Source organism: Chelon labrosus (assembly GCF_963514085.1).
Source record: "Chelon labrosus genome assembly, chromosome: 15".
Lineage (NCBI taxonomy): Eukaryota > Metazoa > Chordata > Actinopteri > Mugiliformes > Mugilidae > Chelon > Chelon labrosus.
The window spans coordinates 14,743,155-14,761,777 of record NC_140348.1 but is presented as its reverse complement, the minus strand read 5'-3'; the positions used below and the strand labels follow the sequence as shown (position 1 = coordinate 14,761,777).

The window sequence follows — 18,623 nt, the reverse complement described above, 5'->3', positions numbered from 1 at the left end:
CTGTGCACGTTGAAACCGGTACCTCCCTACGCGTACGCAGCTCTCTGTAGTGCAGGTGCTTTGCATAAGGGAGCAAGTCGCTTTCTTCTTAACAGTGTGCCAGTCGCTACCTGAAGTTATGGCCGACCAGGTGGCTGCCATGTGTGATCAGCTTGTGAAAGCTGTGAATGTGATCATGGACGCAGAAACAAGCCAAATTTACCGACTGGAGGCCCTAAAGGTAGCATCGTTTTGGGCTGCTAGCTAGCTGCTAGTTAGCCCAGCTTGACATGTAATGGTGCTGTTGTGAAAGAATAACGTGTATGTGTCGCCGAATAAATAATAATCATTAATCAGTTGTGTCCTAGCAATGGTTCGTTGACTTTAGCTAACGTTAGCTAGAATGTGCAGTTATGATGGCCATATGTTTTTAGAGCTAGCCGGGTGTTCATGATTATCACCTCATATCTACAGCCACTGTCGACTCGCGTTCATCCATTCATACAAAAGTTAACATCTGGTTCAGTACTATTAGTCATGTGGAGGTTTGTGGAACATAAAAAACAATTTAATGAGGCCAACTGACGATACGTTGCCAAGGGCAACGTTTGACTGATCTTTAATAGCTAGCTAATTAGTTAGCTTTATGCTATTCCACTATTTATTGTAATGTTTCTGAGTTAGCTGTTGGACACATATGTATACGGAAATATGAGGAGTTGTTTTTAAAATCGCATGACGTTTAGTCGATCAATTTGTCTGTGAAATAACAGTGTTTGTGTTTCTCAACAGTTTTGTGAAGAGTTTAAAGAGACAAGCTCCTTATGCGTTCCATGTGGCTTACAACTAGCCGACAAAGCCCAGCCAGCTGTAGTGAGACACTTTGGTTTGCAAATCCTGGAGCACGTCATCAAGTGAGTAGCTACATTTAAATAAAATAAAACAAAAATGTACGTGATAAAAGATGAGTATTTGACAGAAAGCTTCTTTTCCCTTGCAGGTTTCGATGGAACAACATGCAACAACAAGAGAAAGTCCAGCTGAAGGAGTGCTCCATGCAGCTGTTGTCCAATGTAAGTGTGGCACTAAATAGGTTTTATAGTTTTAAGTAAAAGACTTGTCTTTCTGTCACAGTCAGAGACACTTATCTGACAACTGCTGCTGCTGATTTTTCAGGGTACTCATTCTATCCTGGAGGAGGAGAGCCACATCAAAGACGTCCTGTCACGAATTGTAGTAGAAATGATAAAGAGAGAATGGCCCCAACATTGGCCAGATATGCTGAAAGAGATGGAGACGCTCACTGGCCAAGGGGTGAGTAACTTGTATGTCACTGCATATCACTTGTTTCCTCAGTCAGCATGGATTTAGACTGAATATCATTTGTGTAACAACTCACATGCAAATAAGTCCCAGTGGAGCCTTAGTCATTCTCATGTGACTTCATCATGTAGATCTGACCACTGTTACATGTCGTCATCTTTTAACTACTGACCTGAATAATATATTTTCTGCTTTGTTATTTTATCAGCACAAACTCAGTTCTTGACTTTTACAGGCACTTTTTATTAGACAAAAGATGCAGCACCCCTTTAAAACTTCTGTTACAGACATTTTTAATCAATTCAAGCAAACTGAAATTCACTTGTCCATGTGATAGGAGGCACAGACTGAGCTGGTCATGTTGATCCTTTTGCGGCTGGCGGAGGATGTGATCACCTTCCAGACGCTGCCCACTCAGCGGCGCAGGGACATCCAGCAGACACTCACACAAAACATGGAAAGCATCTTCAGTTTCATGATGGCCATACTGCAAATTAATGTGGAGGACTATCGTAAACTGGTCAGTGGGGTCTTAACTGTTATCATTTTAATTGCTCAAAGTGGATATTGGCTAATTTTTGTGTGTTTTTCGTTTTAATCCAGAAAGGGTTACCTGGACATGAACGTCAGGTAAGAAAACGTCACTGCATCTCTGCTCTCAAAAGAACATCTAACGAATTACTTTGACTACTCCATCATCACAAACTCCTCAGTCTTTTTGTCATTTTTCTGCACACACAGGCCAGAGCTCACTGCCGGGTCGCTGTGGTTACTCTAAACACGCTCGCAGGCTACATCGACTGGGTGTCTCTTGTGCACGTTACCTCCGGAAACTGTCACATGCTGGAGATGCTGTGTCTGCTGCTGAGTGAACCGGAGCTGCAGCTGGAGGCAGCGGAGTGTCTCCTTATTGCTATGAGCCGGAAGGTGAGTTGCAGGGAACACCTGAAAGACTCGATATCTGCAAATGTTTTATGTCCACTTAACTGGTCTCAAGTTGTAAAATAATTAGAAGTGTATGATATACTAAAAGCACCATACCCATCGTTATTTTTATTAGATTTAGTTTATAAGGGGGAAATTGGTGCAGCTGAGTAGTGTTCTAGATTTATAGCGCCACCATCTGGCCACTTACTTTAGCTCGTTTTTAACTGAGAGGCTATGGCTTAGTTGTCATTGATTGGTCTTAAATGCCTTGCACATTTGTGACCACTTTAGTCAGCATATATATATATATTAGTTAATTAGTCAAACCATCTCTGGATAGTTCCTGATGTCTTCGCAAGGAAAATCATATCCACCATCAGCCTGTCATCATTATATAATGCAATAAGATGCTCAACGACAAGCTTGAAAGGTTTTTGTGCTCATTTTGCCACAGGGTAAGCTGGAGGAGAGGAAGCCGTTCATGCTGCTGTTTGACGACGTGGCCATCGATTACATCCTTTCCGCAGCCCAGTGAGTGCAACTGATTCTCTCTTTCACCACTCTATACAAACTTGAGACTATTCTATCTCTATTAAAAATGGTTTGTGTGTCTTTTGCAGGTCAGCTGATGGACTGGCAATATGTAAGAAATCCTCAGAATCACGGTAAATAGTTTGATACATATATGTGCCTAATTTAGGAACTCAAAGACAGATGTTTGTTTAGTACACCTGGCTGTGAATTACATCCCCTCTGTGTTACACCTTCAGAGAGGTGGAGGTGGTGGAGCGGCGTTACGTCTTCCTGAAGAGGCTCTGTCAGGTCTTGTGCGCTCTTGGAGGGCAGCTCTGCTCGTTAGTGGTGAGTTTGTCCTACTCTGACCATGCATGATCCTTGTATTCACACATGAATGTTATATAAAATAACAGCAGCAATTTTTAACAGTCCAGACTTGATCAGTGGTGGAATAAAACGTTCTTTCCGCAGGGCTCAGATGTAGAGGTTGAGGTACCTGCAAATCTCAGCAAGTACATGGCAGCATTTTTAGCTTTCACTACACATTCCAGTCAGGTGAGGTGACAATAATTTCTCGGTGGAGTTAACTCCAAGGTATGTCATCCAAATTCCATTGTGTGTGAGTAGTACACGAGGAATACGAATCCTTCTCTTGTGGTTTCCCCTCCTCTTTCCTGCAGTTTTTAAAGTCATCCACGCAGGCGACATGGGGAGCTTTGTTCAGACATGAGATTCTGTCAAAAGACATGGTCGTTGTGGAGATGGCCATCAAGTTCATGAGAGCATGCATGACCAATCTAGTCAAGGTGAGACAGTGGTGTCAGAGATGTATTTCAGAGTGAATGAAAGCCAATCTGGGTGTTAATAAATGTTTTACCCTCTCCAGGTTGGGTTTCCATCCAGAGATGATAACCCAAGTTGTGTGTACTCTCGTGTGGACTTTGACAGTGATGAGGACTTCAACTCTTTCTTTAACGGTAAGTGTCACAGATTCAGATTCACTTCAGTCACAGTCGGTACTTTATGCCTTCATGGTCTTTCTTCATGGTGTGTTTTCATACTCCACAGCTTTTCGAGCACAGCAGGGAGAGGTTTTGAGGCACGCTTGTCGCCTTGTTCCTCTGGAGGCTTTTCAGATAGCAGCAGAATGGTTACAGTATCAGATTGCCAGTCCAATTGATCCTGGTGATACAACATGTAAGTATTTGTATGTAGTCCACCGAGTGAATAATTGATGCCTTTTTAAGCGGTTTTGGTCCTCTGCTTGATTTATGCAAATGAGTGGTGTATGTGGTTAGCTGAAATGTGGAAATAATTAATAGTTGTGAATATTTATATGCAATGATTGAACTTCACCTCTTACTTTGCTCCTCTCTAGCTAAGAGCGCAGAGGGGCTGTGTTCCCTCATGTCTCCATCAGTGGTCAAATGGGACGCAATGACAGTCTTCATGGAGTGTGTGGTCTCACAGATTTTCAGAAGTCTGGGAGAGGAGGTAAGAGAATCAATTTGTCGTTACAGATCCAAACAACTTGCATAAAGATCTTATACTAACGTAAAGGTTGGCCCTCCCTCTGTGTAGAAGCTGCCAGTAGATCAGAGCATGGAGCTGCTGCAGGCCGTGCTGAACTACGAAACCAAAGATCCGCTCATCTTGTCCTGCGTGCTCACCAACATCTCTGCCCTCTTCCCATTTGTCATACACAGACCACACTTCGTGCCGCAGGTTCTCTATAAGGTCAGTATTAGTCAGTGTTTGTATATCTGCCACAGAAGACGTAGGGAAATGCATAATGGGAATATTAAGCAGTTCATGATGTTTGATATTGTGATTCAGTTTGTCTTGGATAGTTTGTGCACATTTCTCTTATTGGTTGTAAATCTTGAATTATGTTCAAATCGCAAGTCCATGTTTATGTGGACAATTTGTCCTCAGTTAATTTGAAATGAATAGTTTATATGCACGATAAATAGTAACAAGTGGTGCTACCGCCTGTTGAGCATTGAATCTGCTGGAAATCTAACATTTTCTTCCCTTAACTTTGACAACACTGATTTTGTTCAGTAACAAAAGATGAATTAAATGGATCTACCTTTTCAATGGCACTGCCCACAGTGACTCCTGCTTCTTTCATCTTTTGAAGCACTTGTTTGAACAAGTTGTTGTATTACTACCTCCGTATTTCTTTCCCTCCTACCAACTTGTCGCTTCACCTGGTGTTCACTGTAAATGTATACAGAAAGAATGTATTTATTCCACCCAGAAGTGATCAGATCAGGAATTTACATGCTTATTAAGCCTTAATGTTTTCTCACTCAGCTGTTAAAAGGTTTACACCACTCCTCTCATTGAAAACTCCTTCCACTCAAGTCAGTCGATTCCGATTCAGGTTATTACATGAGGCATTTTTTGTTCTGACTGGAATATTCTGAAACCCGTTCCACTTTTCTGAATGCAGTTTGAAAGGCTCTGTGTTAAATTGCTCTTGTGAACAGTTTCATTTAGTAACTGGTGATTTGTTTTATCCCCACAGCTATTCAAAGACATCACTTATGACATCAATCAGGACAACAAAGTAAGTTGCCTCCACTGAACCAGATATTGTCGTTTTTCTTCAACCTTCATAGTCGGAATAAAAAAAATAAAAATTTTCCAACTGATGTTTACAGGCCCCTCGGACTCGAGCTGTAAAGAACGTGAGGAGGCACGCCTGTTCGTCCATCATAAAAATTTGCCGGGATTACCCACAGTTTATCTTGGTAATGGTCTTTTCATCTAGTTAAAGTGATATATCATCACATAAATGTGCAAAAGGTCCACCTGAAGTACACCATGCTGATGAGAGCCATGGGTACATTTTATTTATTTCCTCTACAGCCTTGCTTTGACATGTTTTACAACCACGTGAAGAAGATGCTATCGAGCGAAGCCACGCTGACCCTCATGGAAAAATGTTCCCTGATAGAAGCTCTGGTTCTCATCAGTAACCAGTTCAAAGACTTTGAAAAGCAGAAGGCTTTTCTAGATGAACTGATGGCCGCTGTGATTGCAGACTGGACCTCAGACGAGATGCGGCTGTGAGTTTGAATTATTTCCCTCAAACTGTACCTGGTGTATTTTAAAGTCTTGACAAATAATTGTATTCTCTCTTGCTTGTGTTTCAGTGTGCTGTCAGACCCTGCCACGTTCCTGTCTTTTGTCGGAGCTGATCAGGTGGCCAGTGAGCAAATTAAAGACATGGATGCAGACACAGCAGGCCTTAACAGGGGGAGAGTAAGTTTATATGTGAAAAATGAGTTACAATGTGAGCTCTAAGGGTAAGATATACAGTATTATCTGTGAACATACATCCAGTATTACTTTTGTAAATTAATATGGATTATCTGCCAGTGACAGAGATTTTGCTAAAGCTCACATTTCAAGTTCGGAGGCACTCTGGTTCGTCTGTGGAGTCAATTTACCAATTGACACTGAACCCATCGGCCTCAGCACAACTGCAACTGATGTGAATGTCTATAGTGTTTCAAGAATAAATTGAATTACTGGATCAATTATTTACCCATTGAGTAAATTTCAAGGCAATCTGCTTAATAGTTTTTGAGAAATTCCAGTATGCATCAAAATGCATGATTGACCAACAAAGCAGGTAGATATTGCTTGTTGTCAGCTACAGTTGCTGCATTTAACTCTTTATCCCTTTTCTTCCTCCAGCTGAGCTTCTGTATGTTTGCCATATTGGCGGTGGTGAAGCGGACACGCTGGCCTGCGGACCTGGAGGAAGCTAAGGCTGGTGCCTTCGTGGTGGGCTACACTCCTGCTGGCACTCCCATCTACAGAAACCCCTGCACTGCCCAGTTTGTGCTCTTGCTGCCCAACCTTCTCACATTAATCAGGTACACCTATGAGCTGACATTGTACTTGTTCTTGTATTCATCTATTTTATCATACTAATGTACAGATTAAAGACCAGTGGGTGTTGTTTTTCCCCCCCGCACTGCAGAACTCACAACAGTCTGTTCTTGCCAGAGAACATGGCTCGTCTCAGTGAGACCTTCTCCAGAGCCCACGATTTGATGGATGCAGAAAAAAAAGTTGTTCTCGGTAGGAGGAGCTTCCTGCACATGGTTTCTGGTCACAGTGTGCACACATCTGAAAAAGACTGGTTAACCTTTTCAATATGTCCTTCATCCAGGTCTGTCTCAGCATGTTCTGGATATTTATGACTTGCCTGTGTATAGAAGCAACCGAGAGCGCATGCAGGGATTTTTCAGCGCGTTATTTGACAACTGGTGAGAACTATTTTGTCGTGGTTGATCATTTTTCCATTATTTTTTGTTGTTTAGACCTCACATGCTGATTTGCCTCCACCTCTGCTCTCTTTACTTCTGCAGCTTCCATATCTTGGGAAATGCAGTTGTGTGCCTGCAGCGAGAATTCTACACCATTGAGAGACTGGCTGAAGGAATAGTGGGCTCTGCTTTTGTCTCCCTCGACCACATGCCTGACCACAGACTTCGCCCAATCATTCATATCCTTATTTACCTTTGCTTCATTTGATTTACCAGGTTTCTCTGTTGGCGTGCTTCAGTCAGCAATGAAATGATTTGTCTTCAAGATCTTCTTCCTGTACTCATTACATTAACAAAGCTTAGCTGCTCCTTTAACGCTGAATTTCCTTGACAATTATACGTTTGTTTCTGAAGCCGTTCGTGCAGTCGTGTCCTCAGGAGTTCTATGACAGTCTAATCTGCCCTCTACTTGGCCCTCTGTTCGCCTACATGCTGCAGGTCAGGATCTCCACTCATCCTGGTCTTAATCATTAATCTAAAAAATTAGAAACACTCTTCACGTTAATAACCGCAACTGTTTTTGTTTACAATGGTCGTTCGTCTTCTGCTCCATACTACAGAGACTCAATGTCAAGTGGCAGGTCATCAACCAGAGGACGTCTATCAAGTACGTTCAGTGTAGTGTTTGTGTCTTTGTCTTTGTGTGTGTATCATATTGATTGAATGGCCAAGCTTACGCAAATCACACATTACCCCAAATGCAAACCACAATTTACTGCTTTTTGTTAATCTTACAGTACAAGCTAGACATGTGGATTCACTGGGAACCTGTTTGTTGTGTTTTTAGTGGTGAAGAGGAGGAGGAGGAGGTGGTGTGTCAGGAGAGCCAGGTGACGCAGGAGATGTTGGAGGAGCAGCTGGTGCGGCTGGTGACCAGGGAGGTGCTGGACCTTCTCAGTGAGTACTACCTGTTTACGCTTCCATTCATATACAGTGTATTGTACTCAGGTGTACTACGACATCAGATAAATACACACTTGATTTGATTTAAAAGTAATGCATTACTCTTGCCCGATGACAGCTGGGATAGGCTCCAGCCCCCCCGCAACCCTTCACAGGACAAAAGGATGAATGAATGAATGAGTAATACATTACCCAAAAATTATTGTCCCATCTATAGCCTAATGTAAAAGTAAATGGATGTAGTTGAGTCCCTGTCAGTGAAGGAAGTGTGTTAAGTAGCATCGCAATGAATACTGTGTGACTGACAATTTGTTGGCTTGCATACTGATCAAAGATAAAATATTTATTCCCAACGTAAGTTATATTCACTACAAAGATGTTTCAGTTGCTTTGGGATTGCAATATTAATGTCCTTGTTTAAACTCACTGTAACGGGAAGCTAAGGGCTTATTAATCCATCTAATGCACTTAATCTAATGCACTTAATCCATCTAATGTCGTATGGTACCAGCTGCACAAGATAAAAACACTTTAGGAAAGTGTAAATATCAGCAGTTATTCCTAGGTAGAACTGATGCCCCGTTCCTTCTAGTAGGATTTGTAATGGGTGATTGGCCAGCTCATGTTTGAGTTTATTCTACCAGAGGCCTGGTAAAGTTAATGAAAAAAAATATATATATAAATGAACCTGACACCAGGAACTTGCAGTGTGTGCAGCTGTGAGCTGTGTAAGCTTGACTTTATTTTCACACTCGGGCTACATTAAGTCTTTAAAGCGCAGTTTATAATATGAAAACGACCTCCGTCCAGATGTGCTTTATAACACTGTTTCAAGAACAAAAAAATGTCACAAAGGGCTCAAATAACAGCTTGGCTCCTGTGGGTGTACGCTGTAGTCTCACAGTGAGATGCCGAATTTAACTTACACAACAGCTGCTAAAATAGACAACAAGGTCAGCCCTTATCTATGTCGAATTAGCATCTGGTATTCACGGCTGTTGTGTTTGTTTCTATTGTTCTGTTTTGAGAAGCCACTAAAAAAAAAAAAGATATGAGATTTTCAGGATGTAGCACACAGCTGCCCAATCAGCTTTTCCTCCAGTGCTGGGGGTAAAGTGGGAAATGAAGTTATTATAGAATCCTAACACTTTTCATCTTCATTCCTTTTTAGCTGTTAGCTGCATCTCCAGAAAATTGCCGGAACCTGCAGCAAATAAAGAGGAAAATGACGGTAAGAGTCGAATTACAAAATGTGAATCGATGTCGTGATTGTCTGTTTGGTTCAAATCTAACAAGAGTTTGAAATGCGCCATCTCAGACGAAGACATGATGATGGATTCGGTACAGGCGGCGTCTCCTTCACAGCCCACAGAGGAGCTGACTGAGCTGGGAAAATGCCTGATGAAACACGAGGTCAGCCCAAGAAGCGTCACACATAACCTTCAGCAGATGTCACATTAAAGGCCGTATATAAACCTAATGACCCCCTTTTTCTTTTTCCAGACCATCTACATGTCCCTTTTGACCCTGTCTTTCACCTCATTGTCGTGGAAGGACACCAGTAACTGTCATCGCACTGCTTCCATGGTCTGCTGGACACTTCTGCGACAGGTACTGCAACACATTAATATAAGCCTGGATTCTTTTTCTGTACTTTCAGCTCACAAAATCAGCTTTTCTGTCGGCACCACAGACATTTCTTCATACTGACGATGAAAATCCTTTGACGTTTGTGACACGCGAGTCAACGGTGTGTTTGTTGGGAGCTACTCTCTGAGTTTCACAGTTGCCGTTTACAGTGCTGTGGGAAAGACTTGAGCTAGAGTGCGTTTTCATTGTTGCTTAACAAAAGCTGCTTCATTACACTCATTCACTCTGCTTTAAATAGTTGTGGGGCAACAATGGAGCTGCTTCAGGACACACAGGAAATACTTGTTGGCAGCGATGGACTCGTTGTTAATGTTCATCCTTTAATGGGCTTGTTGACATTAAGAAAGTGTGAATCACCTGGCTTTAAATACCAATTTCAGTGGATGTAGTTTCAGAATTTTATTATACAAAGTATCTTGGAAGTTCATAAAGCAGTGAAGTTCATAAATACACTTACGGTAATGAGGATATTACAGTGTTTATAGTTGCTATAACTGTTGCCTTTTTTTTCCATCCACACTACAGGAAGTTAGAATGACTGTAGATCTTAGAACAGAGTTTATAGATTCTGTTTAGCTGTCAGGATGCGTAGTCTTGCAGCATGAGGAGTGACGTCAGTGTGGAGTGTTTGGTCCAAATGTGAGTATATTGGTTGGTTGAAGATGTAGGTGCAGCACAGATGGTTTTTTTAAAAAAAACTTTAAAGTTTAAACAATATAAACTCTTGGGACTAGCCCCAGAAACTGGAACAAAAGATGGAGCAATGGACTGACAGTGAAGTCCAGGCTTTCTTGAATCTACATCCAATGATCACTTCGTCATTCCTATTCATGGCACAAATGTAAAGCCACAATATGTAGTATGTACGAACATAATCTTCTCATGTACTTTAATTTATGCTTGGTACTTCTTTCATCTTTAACATGCGTGGCCTTCCTAATGAACTGTTTAAACTGATACCCACTATGACTTGAAAGGTTAACTTTAAGAAGTGTCTTAAATTTCCAAATATTTCTAAAGTTTTCTTCCCACTTCTATTCTCTGTTTCTACAGGTCGTAGGAGGTAATCTCCTTCCCGAAGCCGTCACGTGGTTCTACACCAGTGTTCTCAGGGGCCTACAGGTTCATGGCCAGCACGAGGTCTGCAACTCTACGCTCTCTCAACTGGCGATGCTCATCTATGAAAACCTGGTGAGCCTTATGGCGGTCACCCCTGCCATTTCTGTTCTTTTATTTTGTCAGTTTTCCTTCTATAGAAGAAGAGAAGTCTCTTTGGACAACTGTTTTTGTTAAGGATTACACAGATTGCAATTATTATTTAACTTAGAGACCCAGATATGTAGATTTTACTAGTATATACAAAGAAATCAGCTATAATTATTGCATTAGTGAAGTTGTAGTTAGCGTATATATAAGATTTTTGCATGAAAAATAACTCATCAGCTATCGAGGGAGTTTGATTTTGTTTTATCTTTGTTTTTTTTAAATCTAATTCCTGAGTATGTGCATCTACCTTTGTGTCCATCTTTGTTAGCGGCCTCGCTACATGGAGTTAAAAACAGTGATGACCCAGATCCCGAACATCAACATGGAGACTCTAGACCAGTATGATCAGAGGCTCATGGACCCCGGCACCCAGAAGGGTTCCCAAAAGATTGGAGAAAAGAAGAGGAAAGAACAGTTCAAGAAGCTCATTGCAGGAACAGTTGGGGTAATGCCACATTTTAACCACTAGAGGGCAGTGCTTCTCTAGTATGTCTCACTGCCGACAGCTCATCAGAAGTGACCAGACACACTGGCCTAAATCATTACTCAGCAGTCTGATTCTGGCTGCGTTGTAAATCTCTGTCCTGGGCGGCAGCAAAAAAAAAAAAAAGTGCAGCAGCCCTACAGGGCAGTACAGTCTAATAAAATTCTTTCTTGTAGGTCTTGGATTGCTCTGTTTAACCTCTCCTGCTCTCCCTGTCCCCTGCCAACAGAAAGCTCTGTGCCAGCAGTTCAGGAAAGAAGTTCATATCCGGAATCTTCCATCGCTCTTTAAAAAGCCGAAGCAAGACAAGGATGTAAAGGACAGTGAAGCGCTGGGCCTGGCAGCTCTCTTCGGCCCTGGGAATAATACCTTGTAGGGACACACAATGGTTTATACTGATTGAATATGGAGTCATGTGTACAAAGCAGGGGTTTCCCCTTCATCACAATCCAGCTGGAGCAGTGTGGCAATACCTAACATATCTGTCAACATTCCTATTTTTTTTTTTTTAAAAGTTAATCTTATTGCACCAGAGCACCGTTCACATACATGCCTAATATATTTCCACCCATTTGTACAGACAGGTATCTACACTAAATACTTTAAATCCTGTTGCACATCTCCTCCATCCCCTTGTGCATACCAACAAAGCAGATAAGCTACGGAAATTTGTGGTAAATATTTTTTAATGGTCTTTTTTTCCCTCTTCTGTTTGAGGGTTGTACCTTTACGCAAGCTGACAGAGTGACATTATTATCTCCTCTGCAGCAGAAACTTTATTGAGCAACAAACTACCTTAAAATAGGACGATTCTACATTCTGTCATTTTACTTTTTCATTTTAAGGGGCTGCTTTTTGCCATTTGCCCAGCATCCTGCACACGGAGCATGCCACAGATTTACGGAACAAGGGAATCAAAGGGAACTGAGAGCCCGGCCGGGGTTTTATATTCAGCATAGTAATTGGCGTCTAATGATATCCAGACAACGGAAACCAGCGTAGTTGTAGAGGTAGCCTGTTCGTGTACTATGAAGGAAGAAGCGTATGTACATTAAGATAAGATGAGCTTTATTTATCCCACAGACCTTAAAGTAAAAGAGAAATATCTTTCATTTCAGAGGTTAGAGTTGACAGATATGTTGCGTGGCCACGCTGCTGTCAAGGCTACAAGATCGAAAAGAAGGGAGGAAAAATTTAGGACTGATCCAGGTGCACATTTCTCTGTTTACTGAATGAGCTTGAATGATTCTGAAGGATGTGCTAATTGGTACCTCAGGTGCGACTATCCTTGCGATGGAGTGAAGATACTTTTACTAACCTAAGACAAAAAAAAACAAAACAGCTGGATTGTGTTTTTTTCGTGAATGGCTATGGTATATTTAAATATGAACAACAGTTGTATATTTTGGAAATATGACACGGTTGATTGAAGCGATGGTGGTTTGCGTTTTGCAACTTTTTTATATCAGCACAAGTCTCACGGCCCAGGTAGTGTTTGGAATCGCTTATTTAATGCAGAGCACATATCATACTACAAATAATGCAGCAAGATTCTGTGCCAAAACACTCCTTGTAGGTTTGTGAGCAGGCAATTGTGTCTTGAGAAGACTGAAAGTTACATAAAGACTATTTAGAAGTGGATTCAGAAACTAATGTGTAGCTTAATCCAAGTCTTTCACTTCTGGGTGATATTATTTTTCACATTTGTTTTTTATGTATCGGTTTTGCCAGCCGGGGAAAAAAAAGAAACCAGCACTACATTCCTTCATTGTCCAAGGGATTGGTTTTAAGCATAATTTGTTGGATGTGTTTCGCTCTTATGGAGCTGTCATGGTGATGAGTAACTTTGTTTTTCAAACTATTTTTTTGTGTAGATTCAGACCAAAACTGAGCTCTTTTGGTATATAGACAGATATTATCAAATGCATATCAAATGCTGTTTGACTGAAAACAAGCTATTACGTTTGCGCAGGAACAGAAGTATTTATGAAACCTGATTTTTCCAGTTGATTGGTTTCCCTGTGTTTGTGATGATTGTTTGTTCACATGTGGCCATTTAAAAAAAAAATTAAAAGCCTGTTCAACACTAAAATGATCTGTACAAAGGAGAAAATAGGCTTTTTAAAAGTGTAGTGTGGTTTATACTTTGGTTTTTAAATAAAAATATATTATTTCCATTTGCTTAATGTTTTTGATTTTCTCTTTGAAATAAAAAGAACAATAGTAAGGTATTATTAGATCATTGCAACACAATGCAAATGCACCTTTTGATTGAGGTTTTGTTTTATTTTGCACACGCAGCTTTTGAAACATGTCTGTAAAAAATATCCTTCATTGACACAATGTCAGCAAATGGATGACACACCCTCCCGTTTCTTATTGCATTTGTGCTCTAAATAACACACTATGGACTTGTCCATTTTATAAACTCAGATATAGTATTTAAAAATACACTAAAACAAGTTCATATTTCCGACATAAGCTTGTTGTATATTTTAATCATTTGATGACCATATTTCCACCCTTCACATAAGCAACAGCAACGGTTGTTGTTATTATTATTAGATTTTTATCAACCTACTATGGTGATTAAATATATTTTATGTTTTTCCTTTGGCTGAACGCCACATCCCAATTCAGTTTCCTTTCACAGACTATAGGCTACTCACTCTATAGTTTATGCATTTTTGCTGCAAAAATAGAGGTTAATTATATATTATTAGTAATAATAATAATTACTTGTTGTGGTAATAAAACGTTTATGTTAAGCATGCCAATACTTCAACATGTGTATTTTGTATCATAAAGAAAAAAAAATAATTGTGGAGAGATTTCGGAATCATATTCACAACAGCACATTGGTTTAAGGTAAAGCTGTTCACACTCCGGGTCTATAGGGGGCGATACTGCAGCACGTGCTGTTTGCCGACTGCCGTCAAAAACTGTAAATAAACAACTAAGCTCAATAAAGAAGAATAGTGTGTTTAGCTGCCGGTGTGTTGTCCGTCTTACCTCGGTATGTGTTGTGTCTTCTTAGTTTAAGAAGTGACAGTTAACGAATAATGGTTTAAAACGCATGTCCAGCATCTAGTCGCTTGTGCCGTGAGTTGTCACTTATAATAAAAGTTTAAATATCTCAACAGAGTCGTTAAATAAAGAGGTAGCTGCATTTGTGGCTAGTTTGGTTCAGTAAAACAGTGCAACTCGTTGTGCCACACTTCTGTTTTTACTCCTTTAAATTTCAAAAGCAAATATTGTTGCTATATTTTACTCTGCTTTATATTTTATGGGTTTTTTTGTTGCATAAAAACGTATAATCGTTTGTGACTGTCAGTGTAACATGATGCGTTATTTAACCAGCTAAAAAATACATAAACCTAAAAATTAATTACATGGCAATGCATCCACAATAATGCTTCAGTATTATGATGATGACACAGGGATTATTGTTCCTACTGAGTACTATTAATATACTGGCTTAAATACATTGTGCTCAATACATATGTGAAAATAAATAAACGATGCTAGATTTCAACATACAATTCTGTGCATACAGTATTAAACTGCTGCTTTTCCTTAAATATATGATCTTTTGCATGGAGCGGTCATTGATCAATAGCCATTTGTCATCTCTGCCACTGATTTTTAAATAGACAGATGCCTTGATGGTTGGAGAAGATGTTGAATTTCTAATTCTAAAAGCCTGAATCAAGAAGCAGAATCTCCTATTTATTTGACCCTCTGAAACCTTCTTCCCCCTCACTCCTCATGTGTATTGTGCTCTCACTGCTGTTAAGAAACCTGGCATTAGTCAAAAACATGTGCCCACATATGTTACATGGCAAATGGCAGCATCCTAAAAATAAATAGAGATGTTAATCAGATACACGTGTATACTGTGCATCAGCTGATACTTGCCTGTGATTCAGAATGACATGGTATCTCAGGAGACTAATTTCAGGTTCTAAATGCTTAAATTAAGCTGAGGTGTATAACGTTGTAATTGGTTGTGTCTGTAGGATCAGACAAATCTACATGCGATGTGATAAGTAAATAATTGTCTAATCCATTTAACAAGCTTGCATCATAGTCTTCTTGGTGTATAAGAGTAAACATAATATCTTTGAAATGTTAAACCATATAAGAAATTCAAACATGCTGTGTAAGGCACTGGGAGCATGTGATGAATCTTTTTACAATTTTCTGGCATGAGACAGATAAGATGATAAAATAAATGATGATGATGAAATTAAGCAGAAGATTAATATAATAATAAGAAATATAATATTCAGTTGCAACACTACTACTGTCATTCCTCCTGTCCATGCTGGCCTTGAAGAGATTCGTTCCTACTGTGAAGGAAAACAAAAAACAAAAACCTGCACCCACCTTCAGTATGCTGCCTTCCACCCACAATACACACTGTCTCAAGAGTTTGGATTACCATGCTTTATAGGCAGTTTACCACGACAGTATAACAAAGAATTACCTTTCGTGTCATGCCTTTAAATATGGGGTCGACTATGACAACATCTCCAACTTTAAAAATACAAACTCTGCACTTGCTTTCTTTGCACTAATCCCCATTTTCCTCAATATCTTCAAGGGACCATTTCCTCATCCGGCAGCACCATGCTTTGGCCATCAATGCTCCCTGGAGGAAATATTCTCTCATCAGTATGAGTCGAAGACGTCGACATTTGTCTGCAACACAGAACCCACAATATATTATACAATGAGGTTACAAAGACACAGTATCTGCAGTTTAAACCCATAATATAGCATGAATGAATAACATACCTTTTTTTTCTTGATCACACATACAGTGATGGGCCATTCACAATCATAATAATCACAGATAAATGTTAAAATCTTAGTTCTTATTTATTTAGAAGTGTATTCTAAATAAAATATACATTTTTTGAGAATCAAAAAGTGTACAATGGTGTTTATCACTACCCTAGTGGAAATATATTTTTTTCAATGATAAAGGACCAGTGTTTAATGCCAGATATGTACAAATAGTTAAATACAGAGTACAAATGAAAAAAAAAAAAATGCAATAGAAGAACTGATGTAATATTAGGCAGAGGCCCTGTTCAGTGACGAGTGGAAATTTGTAAGACTGCTCTCATCTGTCTTCATGTTTGGATTTGAAAACAGTATTTTCCCAAAAGGCTGTTTTGCAGGCTGGCCGATGTGCTGTTTTCTTATCAGATATGGCAGTCAGCGTAACAACCTTGAAACTAATTTCTCTCGCAAACTCAAATGTTTTTCAGCAGTGCTCTTAGATATTACTATTTCAAGACACATTCAACATCCTGGGAAGATTACTTTTGACTAGCATTATCCCAAAATGCTTCAGAATACTACTCATGAAGCAGTTTCTTTTTTTTTTTATAATGATGACTAACTAGAAATTGAAACGGCCAAAATCTGTTGTCACACATCGATTGTACACCTCCATTCAGTTTTATTGTGTGACTATCGACAGTGACAGTTGTTTAAGAGAATCCACACCTGTCATTTCCCCCCCTTGTTTATTTACAGGTATGTTTAGATAGTTGTGTATTTTTTGTGTGTTGATCAGGGCGGTGAAAGTAACAATCAAGTATCTCTGTTTTTTAATTCAAAATGTATTACTGTTCATGTATGCCCAGAGAGGTCACTGTGGAATGTGGAAAGTTTCTGTATTTGTCTTCATTAATAAATGTGCGTTACTCCCATAGTTTTAATGTTGTGTATTTTATCAATAATGGACTGTTTTCCGCCAGCGGCACCAGCTTCACGGCAGCCTAGCAACGCGGTTGCCGTGCAACACTGAAGTTCTTCTTCGAACCTTCATGTTCTAACAGGACACAGGTGTGCGTACAGCCACCGTGCTTAAACCCGGGCTCGAAGTTAGCTCTTAAGAACCGACAGCTGCCTTTAGCTTCTTAGAAACAACTTGCTGGGCTCAGGATGTTTGTCTGGTTGTGTTTAATTGTCGGTGCTTCGGCCACCGGTCGCTTTCTAACCGCCGGACAAGTGATGACTGGCGAGCCTCTGGACGTCCCCGTGAACAGCAGTCGGGTTTTAACGGCAGCACAGTTTGCTGTGGTCGAGTTCAACAAAGCCAACGCAGAGGAACAGTTTGCCTACAAAGTTATGAAAATAACATCGGCCAAAATACAGGTAAAACTTATCACACGGGTCACAAACATCAACATAAACGGTGCTTAGTATGGATATTTCTCTGCAGATAGTCGCTGGAGTAAACTACATCCTGGAAGTGCAGTTGGGACGTACAGTGTGCAAGAAGAGCGACGGGGCAGTCAGTGAGACATGTGCTCTCCACCCTGAACCCAAGGCAAGTTCAAGACTGTAGGTGGTGCATGCAAACGCCCCATGAAGCGTCAAGAGCTTCTTCTCATACGCATTTTAGTAAATAATGTGCTAATTAATTTATTATTTCAGGAGCGTCATTGTCACTTCATCGTTACAGAAATCCCTTGGGAAAATTCAACTATTCTCACTAAAAACGAATGTCACCCAAATAAAATCTAATACTCTAATGGTGTTTTGAAGTTGTTTCCAGTGAGCTTGGGTATAGTGTGTGTTCATCTCGTATTAAAAATGTGTGTTTTTTAGGCAAACTGCAGCCTTACTTATTGATGTACTTTGCAAGACACTGAACCCGGAGTGGCTCTCAGTGTGTGAGCGAATGGGTAGATGTGGCATTGTGACTGTTTCCGTACCGTTAAGGTAGAAAGTGCTATATAAATACAAGCCCATGACTATTTACCTGAATTTATAATAGCATGATCACAAACCAGTGATTTCATTGGCTCGCATCTATGCCACTTGTTCAAAAACACTGAACTGAATAAGTTCAGTGACCTGCACTCACTCTGCATTGTATAGGGCAAAAAAAAAAAAAATGGCATAATTATTCCAGTGAGTGACCGGGGCAGCTTTACTGTGCCTCATCTCTCAGTGTGTGTCCTGGCAGCTGTAAGGCTCTGGTTGCGTGTCAGGCTTGGTCAGACACATGGCTGCTAAACTGAGACGAGGCTACACCTCTCCACACTGCAACGCCAGTCTCCAGAAGGGCTCTGTATGGAGGATTACAGGCATTTTCAGATTACTGCTCAGCAAGACCGAACTGTCTACTGCTCTGACCCCCTTTTTTTTTTTTTTTTTTTTCCAAACAGGGGGGAAATAAACAGCTCAGTCATAGAGTGTGT

At 40.3% G+C, this 18,623-nt stretch overlaps 2 protein-coding genes and 1 long non-coding RNA gene across 3 annotated transcripts; all 3 read left to right on the top strand.

Moving 5' to 3' along the window:
* The first annotated feature begins 49 nt into the window (after positions 1 to 49).
* Positions 50 to 11,902, top strand: xpo5 (exportin 5). The gene is made up of 33 exons (XM_084561703.1): positions 50 to 220; positions 772 to 893; positions 980 to 1,052; positions 1,156 to 1,293; positions 1,640 to 1,822; positions 1,906 to 1,932; positions 2,044 to 2,229; positions 2,684 to 2,760; positions 2,850 to 2,894; positions 3,000 to 3,090; positions 3,217 to 3,300; positions 3,426 to 3,551; positions 3,632 to 3,722; positions 3,814 to 3,942; positions 4,124 to 4,239; positions 4,327 to 4,482; positions 5,279 to 5,320; positions 5,415 to 5,504; positions 5,623 to 5,822; positions 5,910 to 6,018; positions 6,457 to 6,638; positions 6,746 to 6,846; positions 6,938 to 7,034; positions 7,137 to 7,273; positions 7,435 to 7,532; positions 7,655 to 7,701; positions 7,882 to 7,991; positions 9,169 to 9,228; positions 9,316 to 9,410; positions 9,501 to 9,608; positions 10,701 to 10,838; positions 11,182 to 11,358; positions 11,627 to 11,902. The coding sequence occupies exons 1-33, from the start codon at positions 119 to 121 to the stop codon at positions 11,771 to 11,773; spliced, it is 3,684 nt and encodes a 1,227-aa protein (XP_084417829.1). The 5' UTR covers positions 50 to 118; the 3' UTR covers positions 11,774 to 11,902.
* Positions 11,903 to 14,174: 2,272 nt separating this feature from the next.
* On the top strand, positions 14,175 to 17,125 carry LOC311500795. Its single transcript, XR_014699494.1, has 2 exons — positions 14,175 to 14,413; positions 16,004 to 17,125. It is a non-coding gene; the product is annotated as an uncharacterized lncRNA (long non-coding RNA).
* A 141-nt stretch (positions 17,126 to 17,266) lies between these two features.
* LOC311500772 (cystatin-like) lies at positions 17,267 to 17,991 on the top strand. Its single transcript, XM_084562364.1, has 3 exons — positions 17,267 to 17,571; positions 17,639 to 17,746; positions 17,854 to 17,991. The coding sequence occupies exons 1-3, from the start codon at positions 17,359 to 17,361 to the stop codon at positions 17,941 to 17,943; spliced, it is 411 nt and encodes a 136-aa protein (XP_084418490.1). The 5' UTR covers positions 17,267 to 17,358; the 3' UTR covers positions 17,944 to 17,991.
* Positions 17,992 to 18,623: the final 632 nt, after the last annotated feature.